Source organism: Pteronotus mesoamericanus, unplaced genomic scaffold, assembly GCF_021234165.1.
Source record: "Pteronotus mesoamericanus isolate MK-2021 breed Mesoamerican mustached bat unplaced genomic scaffold, CSHL_Meso_final scaffold_54, whole genome shotgun sequence".
NCBI classification, from domain to species: Eukaryota; Metazoa; Chordata; class Mammalia; order Chiroptera; family Mormoopidae; genus Pteronotus; species Pteronotus mesoamericanus.
The window spans coordinates 42,136,503-42,155,869 of record NW_026555321.1 but is presented as its reverse complement, the minus strand read 5'-3'; the positions used below and the strand labels follow the sequence as shown (position 1 = coordinate 42,155,869).

Here is a 19,367-nt window from a genome sequence, read left to right as displayed (position 1 = left end):
ATTATATTCTTTTGGACAAAATTAGTAATCTCATCTATTCCTGTTTTAATAACACAACAGAGTTCTATAAATTCATCCTAAGGTTCCACCAAGACCTCTTGAATCAAATACCAGTGTGCCTTGGTAGTGTACATTGGTACATAAAACAAACAATGCATACTTTAGACAAAGAATATGATTTTTCCCCTTAAATAACAATAGTCAACAAATACAAACCTAATTTTTCTATTTCATTTTTTTATTAGTTTTTTTTTTTTCCTGGTAGACAGTACACTTGGGAATTAATACTGTACCAGGCATAAGAAGTAAGATTTCTACCACAGGGACATTTTGTATTCAGAATCCAATATAAATATTTCTAGTCAGACATTTCCATGGCTACAGATATTTGGTTGCTTGATTTATATGCATAGAAAGAAACAGTTGTCGTAACTGTAAAAAGCAGTACTTAACAAGTACTTTTAAACGACTGGAACAGTTTTCCTTTAATATTACAATACGGATTATTGGAAACTAGGTCACCCTACATGATGTTTTGATTTTTGTCAAAAGCATCTTGAGTACTCTGTTTATTCTTTCATTCCTGCATTTTTTTAGCCTTCTAGTTGAGTTAGGGACCATTTACTCAGAAATCATTTTAGCACTGTAATACAAAAAAGCTCTGTTAAGGGTAGATTATAGACCATAATAATTTTTAGACTTCTTTTTATAAAAAAGGTATCTGGAGGCTCTGAACAGGCACATGCATACTCAGGGCAAAGGGAACAAAACATAGAAGATCCTGCTAAAGCATAAAACTTCCTTCTGGTCCTCAATGCCTGCAAATAAATACAAAAAATTTTTTAAAAAATCTCACACTGTGATTAAAAAAAAAAAAAAATCAGTCTCTTCCATCTACTGGAGAGTTGGTTTCCAGGAACTTTTCCCAGGGTTAAAGATCAATCATCTGTCTTCCGGGCCAACCTACAGAAAGTCCAGTTGTGTTCCACTGTGTTCTCATTGGCCCGCTCACTCATATGATGCACTCGGGTGTTGCGGATCGTGAAGCCTTGTTTTGTGATATATTCCATCAGGTGGACCCGCAGAGAAACTTCCTGGTGATAATCACAGGGTCCAAAAGTGAAGGAAACCTGGCAGTCTCTGGTGTCCATCATGTGCTTATTCCACTTTGTAAAATAGTTTGAGATACCTTCTAGTAAGGAATGGACCTTGGTGGTGATGGTTAATTGGGTTATGATGACAGCTACTGGATTGGAGTACTTAGAAAGCTTCCGAGTACTAGATAACTCCACAACTTCTTCAAAAGTATCCATAGGATACAAAGGCTTAGGGTCATTGAGACACTGAATCAAGGGCTCGATTTGATAAAAATCTGCTTCTTTCCTAAGCAGATCAAATTCCTTAAAATCCAAAGGTAAGGTCAACTCTGAAGTTCTTAAGAAGTTGAGGACATATCTGAAAAGAGGTCCATCTCGATCAATGAAGTAATTGCCTTGAGGGTCTCGAGCTGTGGGGAAGTCCCCGCCAAACATAGCTCCAAGCATGGAATCCGGGTATCGCGTCAATGTGGTGAGAGATGTTGTGTACAAGTGTCCACCTACATTTAACGTGACTGGGTCAGTCATCTGAAATGTTTTAAAAAATGATTAGCCACCTGAAAGTTTTAAAATACTAACTTTGACAAATTAAGAAAAATGGTAACAAGCAAACCAAAACAGTCCTTCAGATTACAAGGTATTTAGCAATCCTATTACGCAAAATAGCCTTTCTTTCGGTGATTAATCCACCTAGATGTAGGGATCCAACATATGCTTTCAATAGGGTAAAAAGGATAAACCTAATTCTTTAAAGACATACTAAGAAACAAGAGCATGAGTTCCAAAGCCATTTAATTTCAAGCCCAGTATCTAACGAGAAGTAGATACCGTATTTTGCCATGTATAATGCACACCCATGGTTTTGGCTCAAACTTTCAGGGGGATAAAAAACTTTCCTTTTAATTTTGTAATTAAACTACCTATTTATTTATATTTAGATACTTGTTTTTTGTATTATAAAGGAATTTTAGCATTTTTTTAACATATGCTACAAGAAATTTTATGTAACAAATAATTACAAAACACAACTGCAGATACAGGATACTTCAGGTACTATGCATGTATAATGTGCATCCCTATTTTCCCTTCAAAAATTTGGGCAAAAAAGTGCACATTATACACGGCAAAATACAGTATATTAAGGAAAGACAAAAGCCAAACTAAAACTAATTTAAGTTTCTTTCTAATTTAAAAGAGACTTTCATCTTTAACTCAATTTAACATAAAATAGGCAGAAAATTGATTTGATAATTAAAAGAATCTACTTTTGCTATTTCTTTTGTTTCTCCCTCATCAGAAAGGGAAGGAAATCACAAAATTTATTTTAAAGATAAAAATTTGTGCAGACCTAATTTTCATAACTTTTTCATGGCAATAACAGTGGCAAATACTAAGTAAAAATACAGTTTGATCAACACAATCTCATATACCAGTAACTTTCAATTTCAAAATCTAACAGTGTATTCACTGTTAACATTAATGTTGCAATCTGGTCTTTAGTTTTGAAAAGCAAGCTTCTCCAAATAATATATACCTTCAGTTTTAAAAATCATATTTAAGAAAAAAAAATAAATACAGACAAGTGGAAGTACTAGGCAAGTAAAATATTTTTTACCAAGGGCAAAAAGTAATAGGAAGACACATACACATGCAAAGAAATTCAAAGTGGGAAAAGTGGCACCTTCTCAATGGTTAACCTCCCTAACCACAAGGAAATATCCTCTGTATCATTTCCTACTAGACCCTTTTCATAGACTGTTCTATGAAGGAAGAGTGTGAAGAGCAATTTTAAAGACCAAAAATCATGATCTCTCTCAAATAAGTGATTATAAAGTTACTTTGAGAGCCCACACTGAGTTTGCTTACATAAAAACACCAAACAAAACAAAAACACCCCCCAAATACATTCTAAACTAATTAAGGGGGGGTTACACCAATAATTTTCATCCTTACAAGATCTACAATATTATACCTAAGAATACATAAGGGGTAAAGACATACAAAAACAATTTGACAGCCTTCAGAATGCATCTGCAAAAAGCCTCTCACCATATAGCCCCAGTCTCCATTATCCATCTGCTCCAGCGCGGCGTCTGGGGAGCCCAGGTTCCAGGGAAACTTGGGGAGAAAAAGACATGACAGCACATGTAACTATGAAAACAGAGAAGGTTTGTCCACCCCGCAGAGCAGGCGACATACCAAAAAACTATTCATTTTTGCTCAATTAAAAACTGCTACAGGGCAGCCCTGGTTGCTGTGGCTCAGTAGATTAAATGTCAGCCTGCAAACCAAAAGGTCACCGGTTTGATTCCCAGTCAGGGCACATGGCTGGGTTGCAGGCCAGGTCCCCAGTTGGGGGTATGCAAGGAGCAACCAACTGACATCTCTCACACAGGTGTTTCCCTACCTCTTTATCTCCCTCCCTTCCCCTCTCTCTAAAAATAAAAAAATAAAATCTTTTTTAAAAGAAACCTGCTACATGGCAAAGATCTGAGGAAGAAAAGATTCTTCTAGGGCAGTAATTTTCAACTGACGTGCAACAAGAATTTTTAAAACATGCAATACCTGATTATTTAGTCAGGAGCGCTGACCTCTTTTCCCTTAGACTGTCAAAAAAAAAATGACAATAGCCAATACAATAGCCGTCCAATATGAATGAATCAATGAATCAAAATTACACTTTTTTTTTTTGCAGATCAGCAAAAAATAGAATATATTTTTGGGGTTTCCACAAAATTTCAGTTATTAGTTTATTGTGTCATGGGGTTAAAAAGCTTAAAAATCATTGCTCTAAGGACTTCTGTGGGTGCTCTATCTGTTGCACATTAAGTACATACTAATCTCTACAGAGAAAGAATTATCCTATACTTAGAGGAAGAGCCCAATAGTAAACTAGTCATTCAAATTCTACCTATCTTCTCTGAAAATTCAATTTTTAGAATTTCTATAGTAGAACATTATGATTAACTCTACAACCTTATCCTTGTACCTATCATGATCCTCATCAAAAAGGTTGTTTATGAGAAAGGGAGAAAAAGCATTCTTCTTCATCAGCATTTCAGCTATACAAACTAATCATCTCAGTAAAAGCATTAAAAACTATAACCCTCCAAGACTCCAGTATTGCTTTGCAAGAGAAATACATCAGAATGCTATTCCTTTCATATATTAAAAAACTATACTTTTCATTTTATACAATAATCAAAACAAATAGAAAATAATTTAAATGTCAAACTATTAGAGCACAATTTGAGCAAAAATGAACCTTACAATCTGTTTGAAAGTCACTCGGCCAGCACTTAGAGAGAGCCAGGCTGAAGACACTGATAAACACCCGGATACTAATGATACCAGTCTGAATTTACCTACAATTCCAAATCACCTAAACAGATTCCCAGCTTCTGAATAGCTTTAGTCAGTACCCTCTTACACACATCATTCCCTAAATTAACAAGGAAAGCAAATTTCAAAAGCTCTGACAACAGACAGTAAGAAACATGGACTTACCGATATTTACCCAGGAAAAGCATTGGCTTTTTTATGTGGTCTTTAAACAGATCCACTTTTCCCACTTTTAGAGGAATCTGGCACACTGTTCCCAGAACAGGCCCTGGCTACAGAAGATCACAAAGGCTCTTTCTCAAAAGGTCACTCAGGCATGTAGAGAACATTTGCATAGCACAGCATGGGCTGAAATCAAACCCTGAAGCATCTTACTTCTCCACCTCGAAAATTCTTCAAAGCAAACAAGCTAGAATGTGGACCCTGACAACACGCAGTCAGTTTTTATTCTCCACACTCAGCAGTTGGGTATAGATATAGATAGGCCTCCACATGCTACAGGGTGAAAAACGGAATCAACGTCAAACTCAGGGTTGTTGTGACAAACTTTCATTCCTCACAAAGAGTATCTGAAGTAAAGAGAACCAAAAACAGCTTTAACAATTTTTATTCAATAACTGATAAAACAGACAGATAAGCAACAATTTAAAAGGCCAGTCATTCAAAAGTTTTGGTAGGATGCTCATCTTTGGCATTTTCTTATTGTCCAAAGTATTCATTCCTGACAGCCTCAAAAGTAATTTAGTCAACCAACATTTATTGTAAGTCAATAAATATTATGTGCTATGTGGATACACAGAAACAGGAAAGGTACAATCTTTGCCCTCATGGAGCTTTCAATCTGTGAAGAAAGGCAACATGCAACACCTGAAGTACAGAACACAATTCAAAAGTGCTATTTATATAAAAACTTTTATATAGATAGACTAGCAGAGGTCTTCTGGAAGAAAAAGCAAGAACAGTTTCACATGGAAAAACAGAGGACTTCTGGGAAGATCTCACTCAGTAGACCTCCGCAGGGATATCTAGACAACCTGAAAGGGAATCTAGAATGAAGAAACATTTTAGGTAAAAGGGGAGGGGGCCTTTCTCTCTGTCCCTCTCTCTCCCTCACTCACGTGTGTGCGCAAACACACACACACACACACACACACACACACACACGCCCCCGCCCCCATTCCTGAGGGGGCCTTTCTCTGTCCCTCTCTCTCCCTCTCCCTCTCTCTCTCTCTCTCTCTCTCTCTTGCTCACATGTGTGCGTGAACACACACACACACACACACACACGCACCCACCCCCATTCCTGATACAGCAAGCAGAGCATGAATTGCTGTCTCCATTTTAGAGAAATAATGGGTAAGTGACTTGCCCTAGGTGGAAAGTAATGGATTAAGAACTTGGATTTTCTGACACCTAGTTTATCTTTCCATAAATCCCCTCCTTGGGTAGAAATCCAAGGAACAAGAAACTGAAAGGATTAACTCTAGACTCCTTACATCTATTAACCCTACCCACCTATTAGGGTTTTATTTACAACTGTAACAGTAACTCAGGCTAAGTGAGCAGTCATAATAGGTTTGTAAAAATTCCAGAGGCAAAATAGCAAGAACCTACTCATTAGTGTGCTTGAAGGCTGCTGTCTTATTTATAAGTAAAACATTCCAATACATGAATATCCAAATGGTTAAATGAAAAATGGGGGACCAAAGACAAGGAAAAAAAAACCCCAAATAGCATTAATGTTACAGCTGTTATGTAAGGTCTGTCCACTATTAATCCTTTTTCCCACCCTTTTTCGCTGCTAAATCAAAACAAGATAACTTCTTGAGCAATCATAAAAAGAAAATTAGACAATGTCCCTGAATCCGTTCCACAAGAAAAGCCAAGGTTCTGTTCCGGTACAAAGATGTAATGAAACCTCAAGCTTAATAATTCAGGAAAGCAATTATGGTAATCTATATAGGCCCATGTTTCTTAAAAAGCAACCAAAACCTCCTTACACTTGTGTACGAGATACATCAAAATAAAATGAAGTTACTATTATTCACTTCCAATAACAATGACTAAATTATCACCCAAAAATCAAATTGTTCACTAAAAAGCTCTAAGGGAAAAAATAATATTGATTAGCTTAAATTTTATCTCTACTCCTCTATTAAATATCCTCTATGGAGATGCTTAGATACAGCAAGAAACAAACTAAAAAAAGCAGGAAGTTTCCTGGTCTTCTAATAGCTGGGTAATCAGCCTCTGAATTGATAGCTATTAGGAACATCTCAGAGACAGTGCAGATGAATGAAATAGAACATAATCCAAAAGAATTACCAGAATAGCTTCAATCTCTTCTAAATCATTTTCCAGAGCTTCTAACAATTAGAAAATGATTTATTTGCTTTTCATCTTTTCTCCCTTCTGGCACAGTCTCCAGTAGAGGGCTTAATGAGAAGTTAAATGACCACAAGACAGGCAGCAGAAGGAGATCTTGAAATGGGCATCAAAGGGCTTGTTTTACTGATGAAGACAAAGAAAAACCTAATATTTCAGAAAATTTGTCAGGAATAGAGATTAGGAGGGTAACAATGAAAAAACCAAGCATAATTATAAAGTTCAAAAAAAGGCTCCAGACCCTGTAAAATCAGTTCACGTGGAAAAATATGACCTTTGGCCCAAATAAAATTCTTGTGGCAACAACTGGGTGACAATTCCAAAAATATAACAGTACTGAAAAACAGTTTTCACTCACATTTAAGCTTCAAAGTTTAATGTATAAATTGTTAGCAGATAATTAAGAAAAATGCTACAGAATTTATAAAGCCTTAAGAAAACTTCCTAAGAATTTTATAAAGTAGCAAATCTGGAAAATGCACAATTAAACAAGTTAATACCTTAGAGAAAAACCTAAGAACCCCTGAAAGCCATTTTCCTCACTACTGCAGAATGGCAACTGCAGGCTTCATGGTAATGATGAACTAATGTAACACAAATATTCTGGATTTATCATTTCAGGTACAGGCTAAGAATTCTCTGGGGCAAAAGTTCTACTCCTACATAACAACCTATACATTGCAATAGACACACCTCCAAACTTGAATAAGTAATAAAAACCTATAGCTACTGCCTTTCTAAAGTTTCCAGGTAGCTCTTTTAAAATGCCTTTCTAGGGCTCGCTTCAAATTGGAACTACATAGAGATTAGTATGGTCCCTGCGCAAGGATGACACAAAGGTTCCAGAAGTGTTCCAAATTAAGGAAGGGAGGGAGGGAGGGAGGGAGGGAGGGAGGGAGGGAGGAAGGAAGGAGGGAGGGAGGGAGGGGGGGGAGGAAATAAAATGCCTTTCTACTGAAATCTTTGTGTCTGGCATTCCAAACAGGAGACTCAAAAAACTCTATCTATACATACCTTCAAATTACCTTTGTACTGAATTTCTCTGTTCTTGAAATGTGGGAGTTTGAAAGTGAAATACTTTTTATAGTAACTAGTTCAGTGACATCTCAAGGAGTGTTTTGGGCTAACGTTCACATACAGGCTGGCACAAGAAGCCAGGCAGGCACACAAAGAAAATGTGATTTGTGATGTTAGGTTATCCTTGACCGTATCTCTAAAGGAATGGATTGTTTTATTTTTTCTAAAACTAATTCTTTTTTCTCTCTTCTCTCCACATGGTTTAGAAGAAAGGCTCTCTAAATTGAAAATTGACCTTAATAATAAAGAGCTATCAAAAATAGTCACAAAATCATTAAATTCCTCTTACACCCACTCAGTTTCTACAGGATGAAACGAGATAATGCCTCCTTCCCAAAAAGTAGTAATACCCTTTAGGCACAATACCAAGGCAACAAGTGACCTACAGGGGAACAGATCAGAACTAAGGCTCTGCAGTCACATGCAGGCCAGCACAGAGGAAAGAGAATGTGTGAGGATCTGTATCTCAGTCCTGCTCTAATTCTACTTATGAGACCCTGATCAAATCACTCTTTATGCCCAGCTGCTTCTCTGCAGAAAAGGAGAAAATAAGCAAGGTCATGAGTAGAAAATCATTTGTAAACGGGCGAGTATTAAGCAAATATGAAAATACTAGTGGCGGTATAAACAAAATTTCTGTGATAAGTTGAGAAACTTGAGAGTGTGAACACAAGTGACTGAGAGCACTGGCATGAAGAGAGGACAAATGCTGAAGACCTCTTAATTTGCTTCCAATCTCCCAGGTCCCCCTTTCCCCAGCGCTGCCGAAGGGAGAACTACAGGTACCGGGGAGCATCCAGCGTTTAGAGAGACCGCCAGACATCGGAGCTCTTGACCACAGAAGGAACTTCTCGAAAGCATGACTCAGGATTATCTCCACGGTAAAGATGAATCCAAATAAACATGTGTATTACATCTTAAATAGATTCCACATATAAAAATCTAAGACCCCTTGAGGGATTCATAGAAAGAGCCACCCTAGGACTCCTTTATGTAGTAATGCTTTGGTTTGAATATGATTTATGAAATTTCAAGTCACCCAAACCTTAGGAAATGTCATCCATAAGTGTCCTGACTGCTCAATCCTTAGTATCCATGGCATTACACAAAATGAATTATTAGTGTGGATAAATGGTTCTCAAGCAAAGAGCAACTTCTCTCACCCTGCCAACCCTGTAGGTAAAAAGAGCTTCCTTTTCCTAGATACACACTCGTTCATTTGAAAAACATCGGGCCTGTGCTTCCCCTAGCTCTTTCCTCTCCTGGAATCACTCACGTACTTGGGCATCGGTGACAGAAAGAAGACGAACATGCCAAAGGGAACCGGTAAGAGACACTGAGGCTACCCCAGACATTCTTAGCCAAACCAGGTCACCCAGGGTCTCTTTGCACCCAAACCTCATCTATCACTAAGTCCTAAAATTGGATTTATCAACTTGTTTCAGAACTGGTATACTTGAACAGAAACTTGATAACTTCAGCAGAATATGCGACCAGGATCTGCTTCATTTCTCCCATCCTACCCTCAGACACAGCCTCCACCACCGTCGGCCCAGCAGGTGCTTCAGAGGCTCCCCAGAACCGCGGCCATTTATCACTTCTGACATCAAGCATTAAAAATGCCATGACACACACAAATCTGAGCATAAAAAACTCAGCTGCTGTCGGAGTGTCTCTGGGGCAGAAAAATCCCCTGAGACAGGGCTCAGAAGCTCTACTGTAAGCTTTAAATTACGGCAAACGGTGGCTAATAACCATCCCCCCCCAAAAAAACAATCATTTTCGCACACATCTCGAGGTGTCCCCTGCCGGGCGGTGCCTCGCTGTTGTCCCGCAGACGAAGTCCCCCCCACCGCGATCCGGCCCCGGCGTCAGACGGGAGATGCTCCGGGCCCGGGCGGTGGGCGCGCACCGAAACCCGAGCCTGAGTCCGCCGCCACCGCACGTCCCCTCCGGGCGGGCCCCGGAACCCCCGCCCAAGCCCGGTCGCTCGGCAGCAGGCAGCCCGCCGTGGGCCCGCGCCAGCCCCGGAGAGCGTCTCCCGGGCTCCCCGCGGTCTCCTCAGGGCAGCCCCGCCACCGCCCGATTCACCTCAACCGCGCTCCCCCTGCCGCTCCGCGCGGGCTTCTCCTCGTGCCGGGCCCTCTCGAGCCCCGGGCCCCTAATACCCTGGCCCGCCCCCACTCACTGCAAGGCGGAGGCGGCGGCTGCCAGGCCGGGAGACACCGGTGGCCGGAGAGCGTGAGAGCGAGGACTAGCGAGCCCGCGCCCGGCGGCGGCGGCGGCGGCGGCAGCGGCGGCGGCGGCGGCGGCGGCAGAGGGGACGACTGAGCCTGCTCCCGGAGTTGCGGCTCCAGCCGCCGGGAGCGGGAGGCACCTCCCAGCAGAGCCGCGGCGCCACGAGCGCGGGCGCCCCCTAACGACGGCGCGTGCGAGAGGCCACAGGGCCGTGGGCCGGAGGAACTCCGCAGGGCTCAGTCAGGCTGCACGGTCTGTCAGGCTTCGTCGCGGGTCCGTCGCGGCCCCGAAGGCCCAAACCCGCCCCCGAGGCCCCGCCCCAAAACTCGAGGCCCCGCCTAGAAGCTCCCTCTACGTCCCGCCTCCGCTTGCCATTTGGGATCAGCCTAGTCCTCCCGCAGTCTTCACTGCGCGCGTCCTCATACCTATTCTTGTTTTCTCATGAACCTGTATGGAGTCCGAACCACATGCCAAGCCTAAGAGGTACAGCGGCCATCAAGTGGAAGGCGTACTAAATAGAGGAGAAAACAGACACGAACCAAGGAAATAAAATCATGAGAAGTTTGTGATATGTTGGAAGATGCCTGATAAAAGGACTTAGATGGAAAATAACAGGAGGAAAGCTCTGCTTTAGATGCAATAGCCAAGAAGAACCTGGACACTGAACTTGTGGCAGAGCACCTCCTGGCCTTCCCCTCGGTGGGGAAGCCTACTCTAATAAGGTCACCTATCAGGCCTGGTAGACAAGATAGGGAAGGGCAACTAGGCCCGAAGGGTCAACATGGGGAGCCAGATGAGGAAAACGGCAGAGCTGATTTTAGCAGGAGAAAAAAAAAATACGACAGGTACAAAGGCTCTGAGGCTGAAAGGCGCTGGCCCCACTTGAGTCTGGGCACCCGTATTGTCCTCATTTCACCAGGAACTGAGCCAAGACTGCAGAAGGTGGGGAATTACATAAAAGCCTCTGAGCTAATTGGTCTCCAAGAAAAGACTCCTTCAAAATCCCATTTGCTCCTGCTAACCAGATATCTGTCCCTTCCTGGTGGGACCTGGTTGGTATACATATATATGTTGATCTTGCCATTTCCCCTTCTCTACCATGATGAACACCGGCCTTAGAAATTCACCTGTGTTTCATGTCTGCATATGCATGAGCTGGCTGAGTTTTATCTTTTATCGTATGATCACAGTCACATCTGATGCTTGATTTTTCTCTGAGAAGTCGAATTGATAGATTAAATGACATACATTCATCAGCATAGTTAAGTGCTACATTATCATATTTAAAAGACTAAGAGAGTTTACAGGGAAATGTGTGAGAAAATAAGCAGAGCACAAAATGATATACATGATATAATCCTAATTTTATTTTTAACAACATAAATATACATAGACAAATATTTTAAAGAAAATACAGCAAATCATTGATCATAGTTCTCTAAGTAGTAGGATGGGAATGTAGTGACTTACTAGTTCTTAATGTTCTTCTGAATTTTCTATATTTTCTAGAATCAATATTGAACTTATAATCAGGAAAATATGAAAAATCAGAGATTTTTTTTTTTCCCACAAGAAAGACAATATCAAAATTATCCAACACTGAGATCCCTAGGATTTGGTGCCTGAAAAATCCACATCTGCTCCTGGCCTACTGGTGTCCTTCAAAGAGTCATTTCCCCTCTCAGAGTTTCTGTTTCCCCAACTAAACACTGAGGGGAACGTGGCTGGTTTGGCTCAGTGGATTCAGTGCCCTTCTTCAAACTGAAAAGTTAGTGGTTTGACCCTGACACCCCCCTTCCTCCAATCAGGGCACATGCCTTGGTTGCTGGCCAGGTCCCCAGTTGGGGGCATCTCCCTCTCTTTCTCCCTCCCTTCCCCTCTCTCTAAAAGTAAATAAATACAATCTTAAAAAATAAAATAAAATTTAAAAGAAAAGCTGAGGAGAATTAACTTCGTCAGTGGTTTTCACAAAAAATATTCTTGCATGTCTCTTAAAGTTTTTATTGCTATTATAAATTATATCTTCAAATTTATATTTTGTAATGTATTGACTGATGGTTATTGAAATGCAGTTGGTTTTTATATAATAATCTTGTATTTTGCAGACTTGAGCTCTGTTTTTGTTCTGTTTATAGGCTCTCTTGAATTTTCTGTGTAAATAATCAGAGTCTGCATTTCCTTCTCCTCATTTTACTGTACTGACTAAAATCTCCAGCACAATGTTGAATTACAGCAATGATAGTGAACATTTCTATCTTGTTCTTGACTGTTTCTAACATGCCACCATTGAATATGGTATTTGTTGTAGATTTTTGATAGCTACCCTTTATCGAGGTAAGGAAGCACTATTATGCTGTGTTATGAATGGGTGTTGAAATGTATCAGTTGTGGGATTTTTCACCCTAATGTAATAAATTACAATTGTGGATTTTATTACATTAAAACATCCATGAATTCCTGGAATAAACTTACCTTGCCAATGTATTATTTTTTCCATATAGTGCTGCATGCTGTTTGCTAATATTTTACTTAGGGTTTTTGTGTCCATATTTATGAATGTAATATGTTTACTATTTTCCTCTCTTATTCTCTCCTTGTCTGGTTTTACTGTCAAAGTTACATAAACCTCATAAAATAAATTAAGAAATGGCGTCTCTTCCCTAGAGCAGCTTCTGTAAGACTGGGGTTTTCTGTAGTTTGGGTTTCCTATAGATTTCTCCTGTAAACTTTCTTGGTTTAGAGCTTGGGAGTGAAAAGCATTTATACAGACACCCCAACCCACAACATTCAATCTCACTTCAGGGCTTACCTCTCCACCTAAAGAGCTTTTGTGGGGCCACCAGGAATCTTGTTGCTGAATCCAAAAGAACCTCTTCAGCTGTCCCCCTCTCAGCCCTCCCTGGGTGATATGTTGACCGCACCCTCTGAGAGACAGTCTCTTCAGAACCCTGTTCTGGTTTTCCTCCTTCCTCTGCAGTGCCTCCTCTCAGACTCATGGGGACACTCCTCCTCAGGCTTTACCCACCCCTCATGCCCAGGCTTCTGGCCAAGGCCATTGTCTCCGCTCTGTCTCCTCCTTTCTGTGGGTTGGCTCAGCCACCTTTGTGGATTCCATTATTGTCTCTAAGCTAAAAGGTTCCCAAACTCATACCTCCAGCCCAGGCCTCTCTCCTCAATTCCAGACCTATAGATGCTGCATATCTTACATCCCCAACTATGTGCCAGGGACTATACTATGTGCTTTTACCCTCTGGGTTAGTCCTCTATTGCCACATAATAAATTACCCCAAAACTTAATGGTTTAAAAAAGCAAACATTTCTTATCTCACAGTTTCTGTGAGTTAAGAATTTGAAACTACTTAGGTAGGTAGCAGATCTTGCAGTCTAGATGTCAGCTGGGGCTGCGGTCGGCTGTAGGCTTGGCTGGGCTGGAAGATTCACATCTAAGCTCACTCAAGTAGTTTCTAGCAGGGACAGTAGTTCCTCTTCATAATGAGTTTCTCCTGACAACATGGCAGCTGGCATTCCCCAAAGTGAGTGATTTAACTGAGAACAAGAAGCCACAAGGTTTTTATAACCCATCCTTGAAAGTTACATACCCATAGTCACATGGTCTCACAAACCAGCCCTATTACAGCTTGAGGGTCACCACACAAGAACATGGATACCAGGAGGTGAGGATCATTGGGGCTGTCTTGGAGGTTCCCCACCACACCCTCATAACAACTCTTGAGTGTAGACTACCCACATAAGATCAGAAAACGAAGGCAAAGAGAGGTGAAGTCGTTGCTCAAGGCTACACAGCCAAGTGTGAGAGGAGAGCTTTGATCACAGCTCTGCCCAGCTCCCTGCATTTTCTCTGCCTTTACAGTCCATCCTCTGATGCTCCACCACCAGCCTCCTCACCTTCAACATGTGCAAACCTAAACTCTCTCACCTCACCACCCGCAAGCTTTCCAAGTCCTCAGCTCAGCTCAGCTCAGCAAATGGGACCACTGTCCTCCCATCTGTCCAGCCCAGAAGCTTTGAGTCATGGCTGTGCCTCCCACCCCTCACTTCCCAGTGCCAGATACCCCAGCCCTGCCAAGTCTTCCTCCTCAGTGCAGCCTGAGTCCACTGCTCCTTCTCCCTCCATCTCCACCACCACTGCACTGGGCCAAGCCACCCACTTGTCCATCCTGGACATCTGCAGTAGCCCCTTCCTGGCCTCCCTCATCCTCTCTGCCCCGACGCTGTCCGTCTGCCCTCCTCTCTCCATATGAGTCACCTTTAAAAACACAAAGCTGGTGTGTCACCCTGCCTGCTTTAAACTCCTTCCATGGCTCCTATTGCCTTCAGGATCCAGCCCAAATTCCCTCCAGTGTGATCTGGCCCCTGCCCTGTTGTCCAGCTTCCTTTTCTGCCCTTTTTCTCTCTCTGGGGGCCCCAGCCCCTTTGGCCACATTTTGGAATCTGGGACCCACAGCAAATTTTTTTTCACTTCAGGGTCTCTCCTATGCTATTCCCTTAGTCTGGGACACTCTTCTGCAAGCTCTTAGCATTCTTGTATCCCTGTCCTTCAGCATATTGTCAACTACTCAGAGAGGCCTTTCCTGACCTCCCAGCCAGGCTGATGTCCCCAGCTACAACTTCCACAGTGCCTATTCTTCTCTCTCCTCACCTCACTGCTCCTCAGCTGAACTGTGAGCTCCCTGAGAGCAGAAGCTGTGCCTGTCTAGCCCACAACAGCACCCCAGAACTACACAGTGTGCCAGGCACTTAGCGCATACTCAACAATTATGTGACAGTTGGGTACATTCTCTTGCACTCCATACTCCAGCCATTGAACAACGTTCAGTTCCTTAAATGAAGCTTGTGAACCCTCACCTCCAGGTCTTTACATATGCTGTTCCTTCTGCAAAGATGCTCTTCCCTCCCCTTTCCCTGTTTACTCAACTAATTCTTACATATTCATCAGGAATTAGAGTTATTAGATTTAGAAAAAACAAAAACAAAAACAAAATAGGACACTCAGTTAAAATTGAATTCAAGATAAACAACAAATAATTTTTTTTAATGTATGCCACAAATACTGCATTAAATACAAGCATCCTGTCTTTTTTGTTGCTGTTGGGTTGTTGTGTGTTTTGTTTGTTTGTTTGTTTGTTTGTTTTTCTGGCAACTCTAGTAAGGAACCAGCAACAGTCCAGCCTCCTCTAGGACATCTCCCTGGCTTCTCCTCATACCACCTTAGCTCTGCTCACCCCCATCCCCAGGCTCCCAAACCACCCCCTGCTTGCCCCAACTCAGCGTGAATTCTCACTGTGTTCTGAAACTGACCGTTACCAATTAGAATGTGACCTCCTTGAAAAAGGAAACTGTGTGTCCATCTTCATCCAGAGTGTCTCTTTTCATGTGGGACAACCCTGGCCACAGGAATGGTCAATAGTTTTGCTGAGCAGAGAAGAGAAAGACCACCAAAAACAAAAAAGCAAAAAAGATGGGGAAAGGAACTAGCAAATGAAACTCAGCCCAGGAAATGGGATGAATCTCTGGGATAAGTACCTGCAGTGGAGAGCTCCCCTTCCCACCCCACCCCATCCCCTGCCTTGTCTCCATCACTTAAAGCCTGCTGCCCCCCCCCATCACCCCACCCCCACTGCCAGCCTCCGGGAGTTTTAGGATTGGTGGAGCAAGAATACAAAAGGAAGCAATCTGTGTCCCTTTAGGCATTTTTCCAAAACTGTCTCTTGAGCAATCAAAGGAGAGGCCCTGTGGGGAGCAGGGTGGGAGCGTAAGCCTCAGAGATGGACTAGAGGCTGTGAGGATCCCCTGGGTAGAGAGGTGCCCCTAAAGGTTTGGGGATGCAGCTCCATGTCTCAGAGACCTATCAGAGTTTAAGCACCTGGGGGCTGAACCTACACTCAGCCTACCTGTGGCCATCCAATTACCTTCCACAATCTCTCCCAAGTTGGGGATGGTGCCTAGGGACCCGAGAAGGTAAGGGACCCTAAAGCAACTAACTGTGTGGATTATCTCGACCCAAGATATTGCTGAGCTCCTTCCAGCTACCCCTTCTGGAGTGTTCTGAACAGCCCAGGAACTGACCAATGGAGAGACCTACTTCTTCTGCCTCACTTGGTGGTGGGTTCTCTCTCTTCTTTGTGTGTTTCTCCCTTTCGCCCCCTCAGTCCCCTTTGGTCCTTGCACTACTGGTTCATCAAGCAGAGGTTCTCTTAAGTGTAATAAAAAGGCATTCTTTAGCCTTTTACTCACTGGCTGCCCTGCCTGGGAAATATATTGCTAACCAGTCTCCCCGGCTTCCAGCCCTGGGGACCAGCCCCAGTCCCTCTGTACACTTACCCCAGCCTCTGGCACAAGTGCCCCTTGCAGCCGGCAGTTTCCAGTGCCTCCCCCACATCCAGCCATGGAGACGCTTTGGTAGGTTTGACGAGAGCATTTTTCTTTTTTATAAGGTTTTTAATTGCCTATTATTTCTGATCTTCTCTTTAATCAGCTTCCAGAACTCTGCTGGAAACTACAGAACCAGGGGGAGGAATCTGTTTCTCACCAGTGTTGAGAGGGAGGCCCTGTGGTCGTCCTTGGATGTCATCATCCCCTTCACCATTATGACTCTCTAATTAGAGAGAATGGATCTGACATTAGACCAGGAATCAGCAGCTCTGGCTTCTGTCTTTGGTCCCACGAGTGTCACAGTGTGCCACATCTGAGAAGTCACAGGCCTTGAGAGTCCCTCTATGTCAAGAGGGAATAAAGCTGCCTGGCCATAGCATGGCCAACTGGCATGCAGGAGGCAAGACAGCACCAGATTCTGAGTTCCCATTCTCCCTGACAGCTCAGTTCTCTTAATGCTTGGAAATAACACATTTTAGTGCCTGGTTGTCCTGTCCTATTCCTAATCCAAACTACTTCATCTGCATGTGTTTGCTAGTTTAGCTAGAGCCAAATTCACCTGTAAAGACAACAGAGCTCCTGCCCTTCTGCTCTGTCCCTCCTAGGCTGAGTCTGTCTAGGACCAAGGCTGCTCTTTCCACACATCTTCCTGCAGGACGCCCACCCCTTCCCTCCACATAGTGAGGGAGCACCCATGCACCACCCCACCACCCAAATGCATTAGTTTTTCTTTTTAATCCTTGCCTTTTTCATTGCTTTTTTAGAGCCAGAGGAAGGGAGAGAGAGAAACATCGATATCAGAGTGAAGCATTGATTCATTGCTCTCCATTTCCCCCCTTTACAGGGGATCATGCGTGCCCAGGACTGGAACAAACCAGCAATCTATGTTTGTGCCCTGACCGAAATCAAACCTGCCACATTTTCGTTAGGACGACACTTCAACCAACTGAGCCAGCCGGGACAACTGCATCACTTTTGTCAAGGAATTTGTGAAACTCTGAAATATGGTTGTATTAATTTAGTGAGCTCCTATGTTTTATACAAGGTGCAAATAAAAATATGTGTAAAGCTGCCCTAGTACTGGATCTGTTAATGTTCCAGGAGCTTCTGAAATAAAAGATATGATTAAAAAGCAGGAACGTTATGTTAAACCTATTATAACGTCTCTTGGGTTTTGCAATGATGGTGGGGGTTTCAACACCTCAGTGGCTAACAGTGAATCCATTGTTATCCTGGCAAAGAAAAGAAGAGCATCATGCAGAGAAGTAACTATAGTAACTTCGTGAAGAGCCATGGTTCAAGATTCCGAATTCTGTTACACCTGTCACTTATTTCCAGGTCCTGAGACACAGCAAAATACACTCAGTCAGACTCCAGCTCACTCTCTGGCTCTGTCACTTACAATGGGGGCTTAGACCCACTCAACTACCCCCTGACTTAGTTTCCTCAACTGTAAAATGGAACGAAACAACTCCTTGGCAAGGTGGTTGTGACAATGAAATGAGGAAATGAAAAACTGATAATGCAGTGTCTGGCATGAAGTTAGCATACAATCAATTGGTAGCTCTTATTATAATAACTAATTGCTATACCACTGATTTGAAAGATAAATATAGAATTGAAACTGGCAGACAGCAGGAGGACCAGGCTGAGAGAGAGGGGACATTTCGAGGCTGATGATTTGATTGTTCCACCAAGGCCTCTTAAGACATCCATTTATTTTGGTTGCAAGTTGAATATTGTCCATGTTGAAAATTGCTATGAATAATTAAGGAACAATGGTGTCCACTGACATTCTTACAGCACTTGTGTGATTAGCTAAATATATTTTCTTATAATCCTTTCTGTATTGACACACAAATCCTAAAGCTGTAACATTATGAAATTAAGTTGGCAGGGTGATATAATTATACAAAATAATAAACAAGAAAGTAATAAATTTTTATTACTTGGGAAGAAATGGTGTACCCATTGGCTGTGTTTTCTTTCTGTAAATTTTGTTACTGGGGTATAACATTCACATAGAAATGTGCACAAAGCATAAATGAACAGCTTGATGAATTTTCGCAAACTGAACATCCCCTCATAACCAGCACCAGATTAAAAAAAAATAAAAAGGAACATCACCAGGACTCCAGAAGCCCCCTCAAGTCCCCTCCTGGCTGATGATTTCTTTTTCCTTTTCTTCTCCTCCTCCTCCTACTTTGAGATGTAATTTATAAACCATGAAATACATCCATTTTAAATGTACAGTTTGGTGAATTTTTCTAAATTCATACAGTTATGCAACCATCACTACCATCCAGTTTTAGAATGCTTCCATTACTGCAAAAGTCTCCCTGGTGCCATTCAAGGTCAATCCCTACTTCCATTTCTAGACCCAGACAACTAATGATTTGCTTTCTCTCTCTAGGGTTTTGTTTTCACTAAAAAGCTCATATAAATAAAAGCATACAGGAATAAAAATACAATAGTTGTCTTTTATGTTATGAGTGGTTTTTTTATCATAAAATATGTAGACATGAATATGACCATATTAGAGTTTTCCAAGTGTGACACATAAAATAACTTTAGATGGCTTATAGACTATTTCTGATATGTTAATTACATATTTTTTCTAAGATATATGAAAATAACTAGCACATTAATCCCTAATGTCATAGATCTTATTGCTTAGATCTAAAATAGGTATGAAACTAATCACTTTACAAAACATATTAGTAATAACAGTGCACAGATAACACAAAAATTGTAAAAGTGAATGCAAATGATCAAAAGCAGTGAAACGGTGCCCTGGTTAATAAAGAGAAATTAGCCCTGGCCAGATAGCTCAGT

General features: G+C 42.0%; 1 protein-coding gene and 1 pseudogene across 3 annotated transcripts; one reads left to right on the top strand and one right to left on the bottom strand.

The window, feature by feature from the left end:
* Positions 1-252: 252 nt before the first annotated feature.
* On the bottom strand, positions 253-10,155 carry KCTD6 (potassium channel tetramerization domain containing 6). 3 transcript variants are annotated; one of them, XM_054595421.1, is made up of 4 exons: positions 10,090-10,139; positions 3,663-3,703; positions 3,147-3,215; positions 253-1,625 (listed from the first exon to the last, which is right to left on the bottom strand). In XM_054595421.1, exons 3-4 carry the CDS (start codon positions 3,171-3,173, stop codon positions 939-941), a joined length of 714 nt encoding a protein of 237 aa, XP_054451396.1. In that variant the 5' UTR covers positions 3,174-3,215; positions 3,663-3,703; positions 10,090-10,139; the 3' UTR covers positions 253-938. The 3 variants fall into 3 exon arrangements, with proteins under 3 accessions (XP_054451396.1, XP_054451395.1, XP_054451394.1); XM_054595420.1 differs by lacking the exon at positions 3,663-3,703 and having other exon boundaries at positions 10,090-10,155; XM_054595419.1 differs by lacking the exons at positions 3,663-3,703; positions 10,090-10,139 and adding an exon at positions 4,605-5,006.
* On the top strand, positions 7,592-7,687 carry LOC129061096 (uncharacterized; annotated as a pseudogene).
* Positions 10,156-19,367: the final 9,212 nt, after the last annotated feature.

What these genes read in the sequence shown, in the direction of transcription:
- KCTD6 (XM_054595420.1), bottom strand. Translation starts at nt 3,173, where the DNA reads ATGGATAATGGAGACTGGGGCTATATG. An exon ending in ATGGAGACTGGGGCTATATG is followed by an intron (nt 1,626 to 3,146) that starts GTGAGAGGCTTT and finishes AAAACATTTCAG; the next exon opens with ATGACTGACCCAGTCACGTT.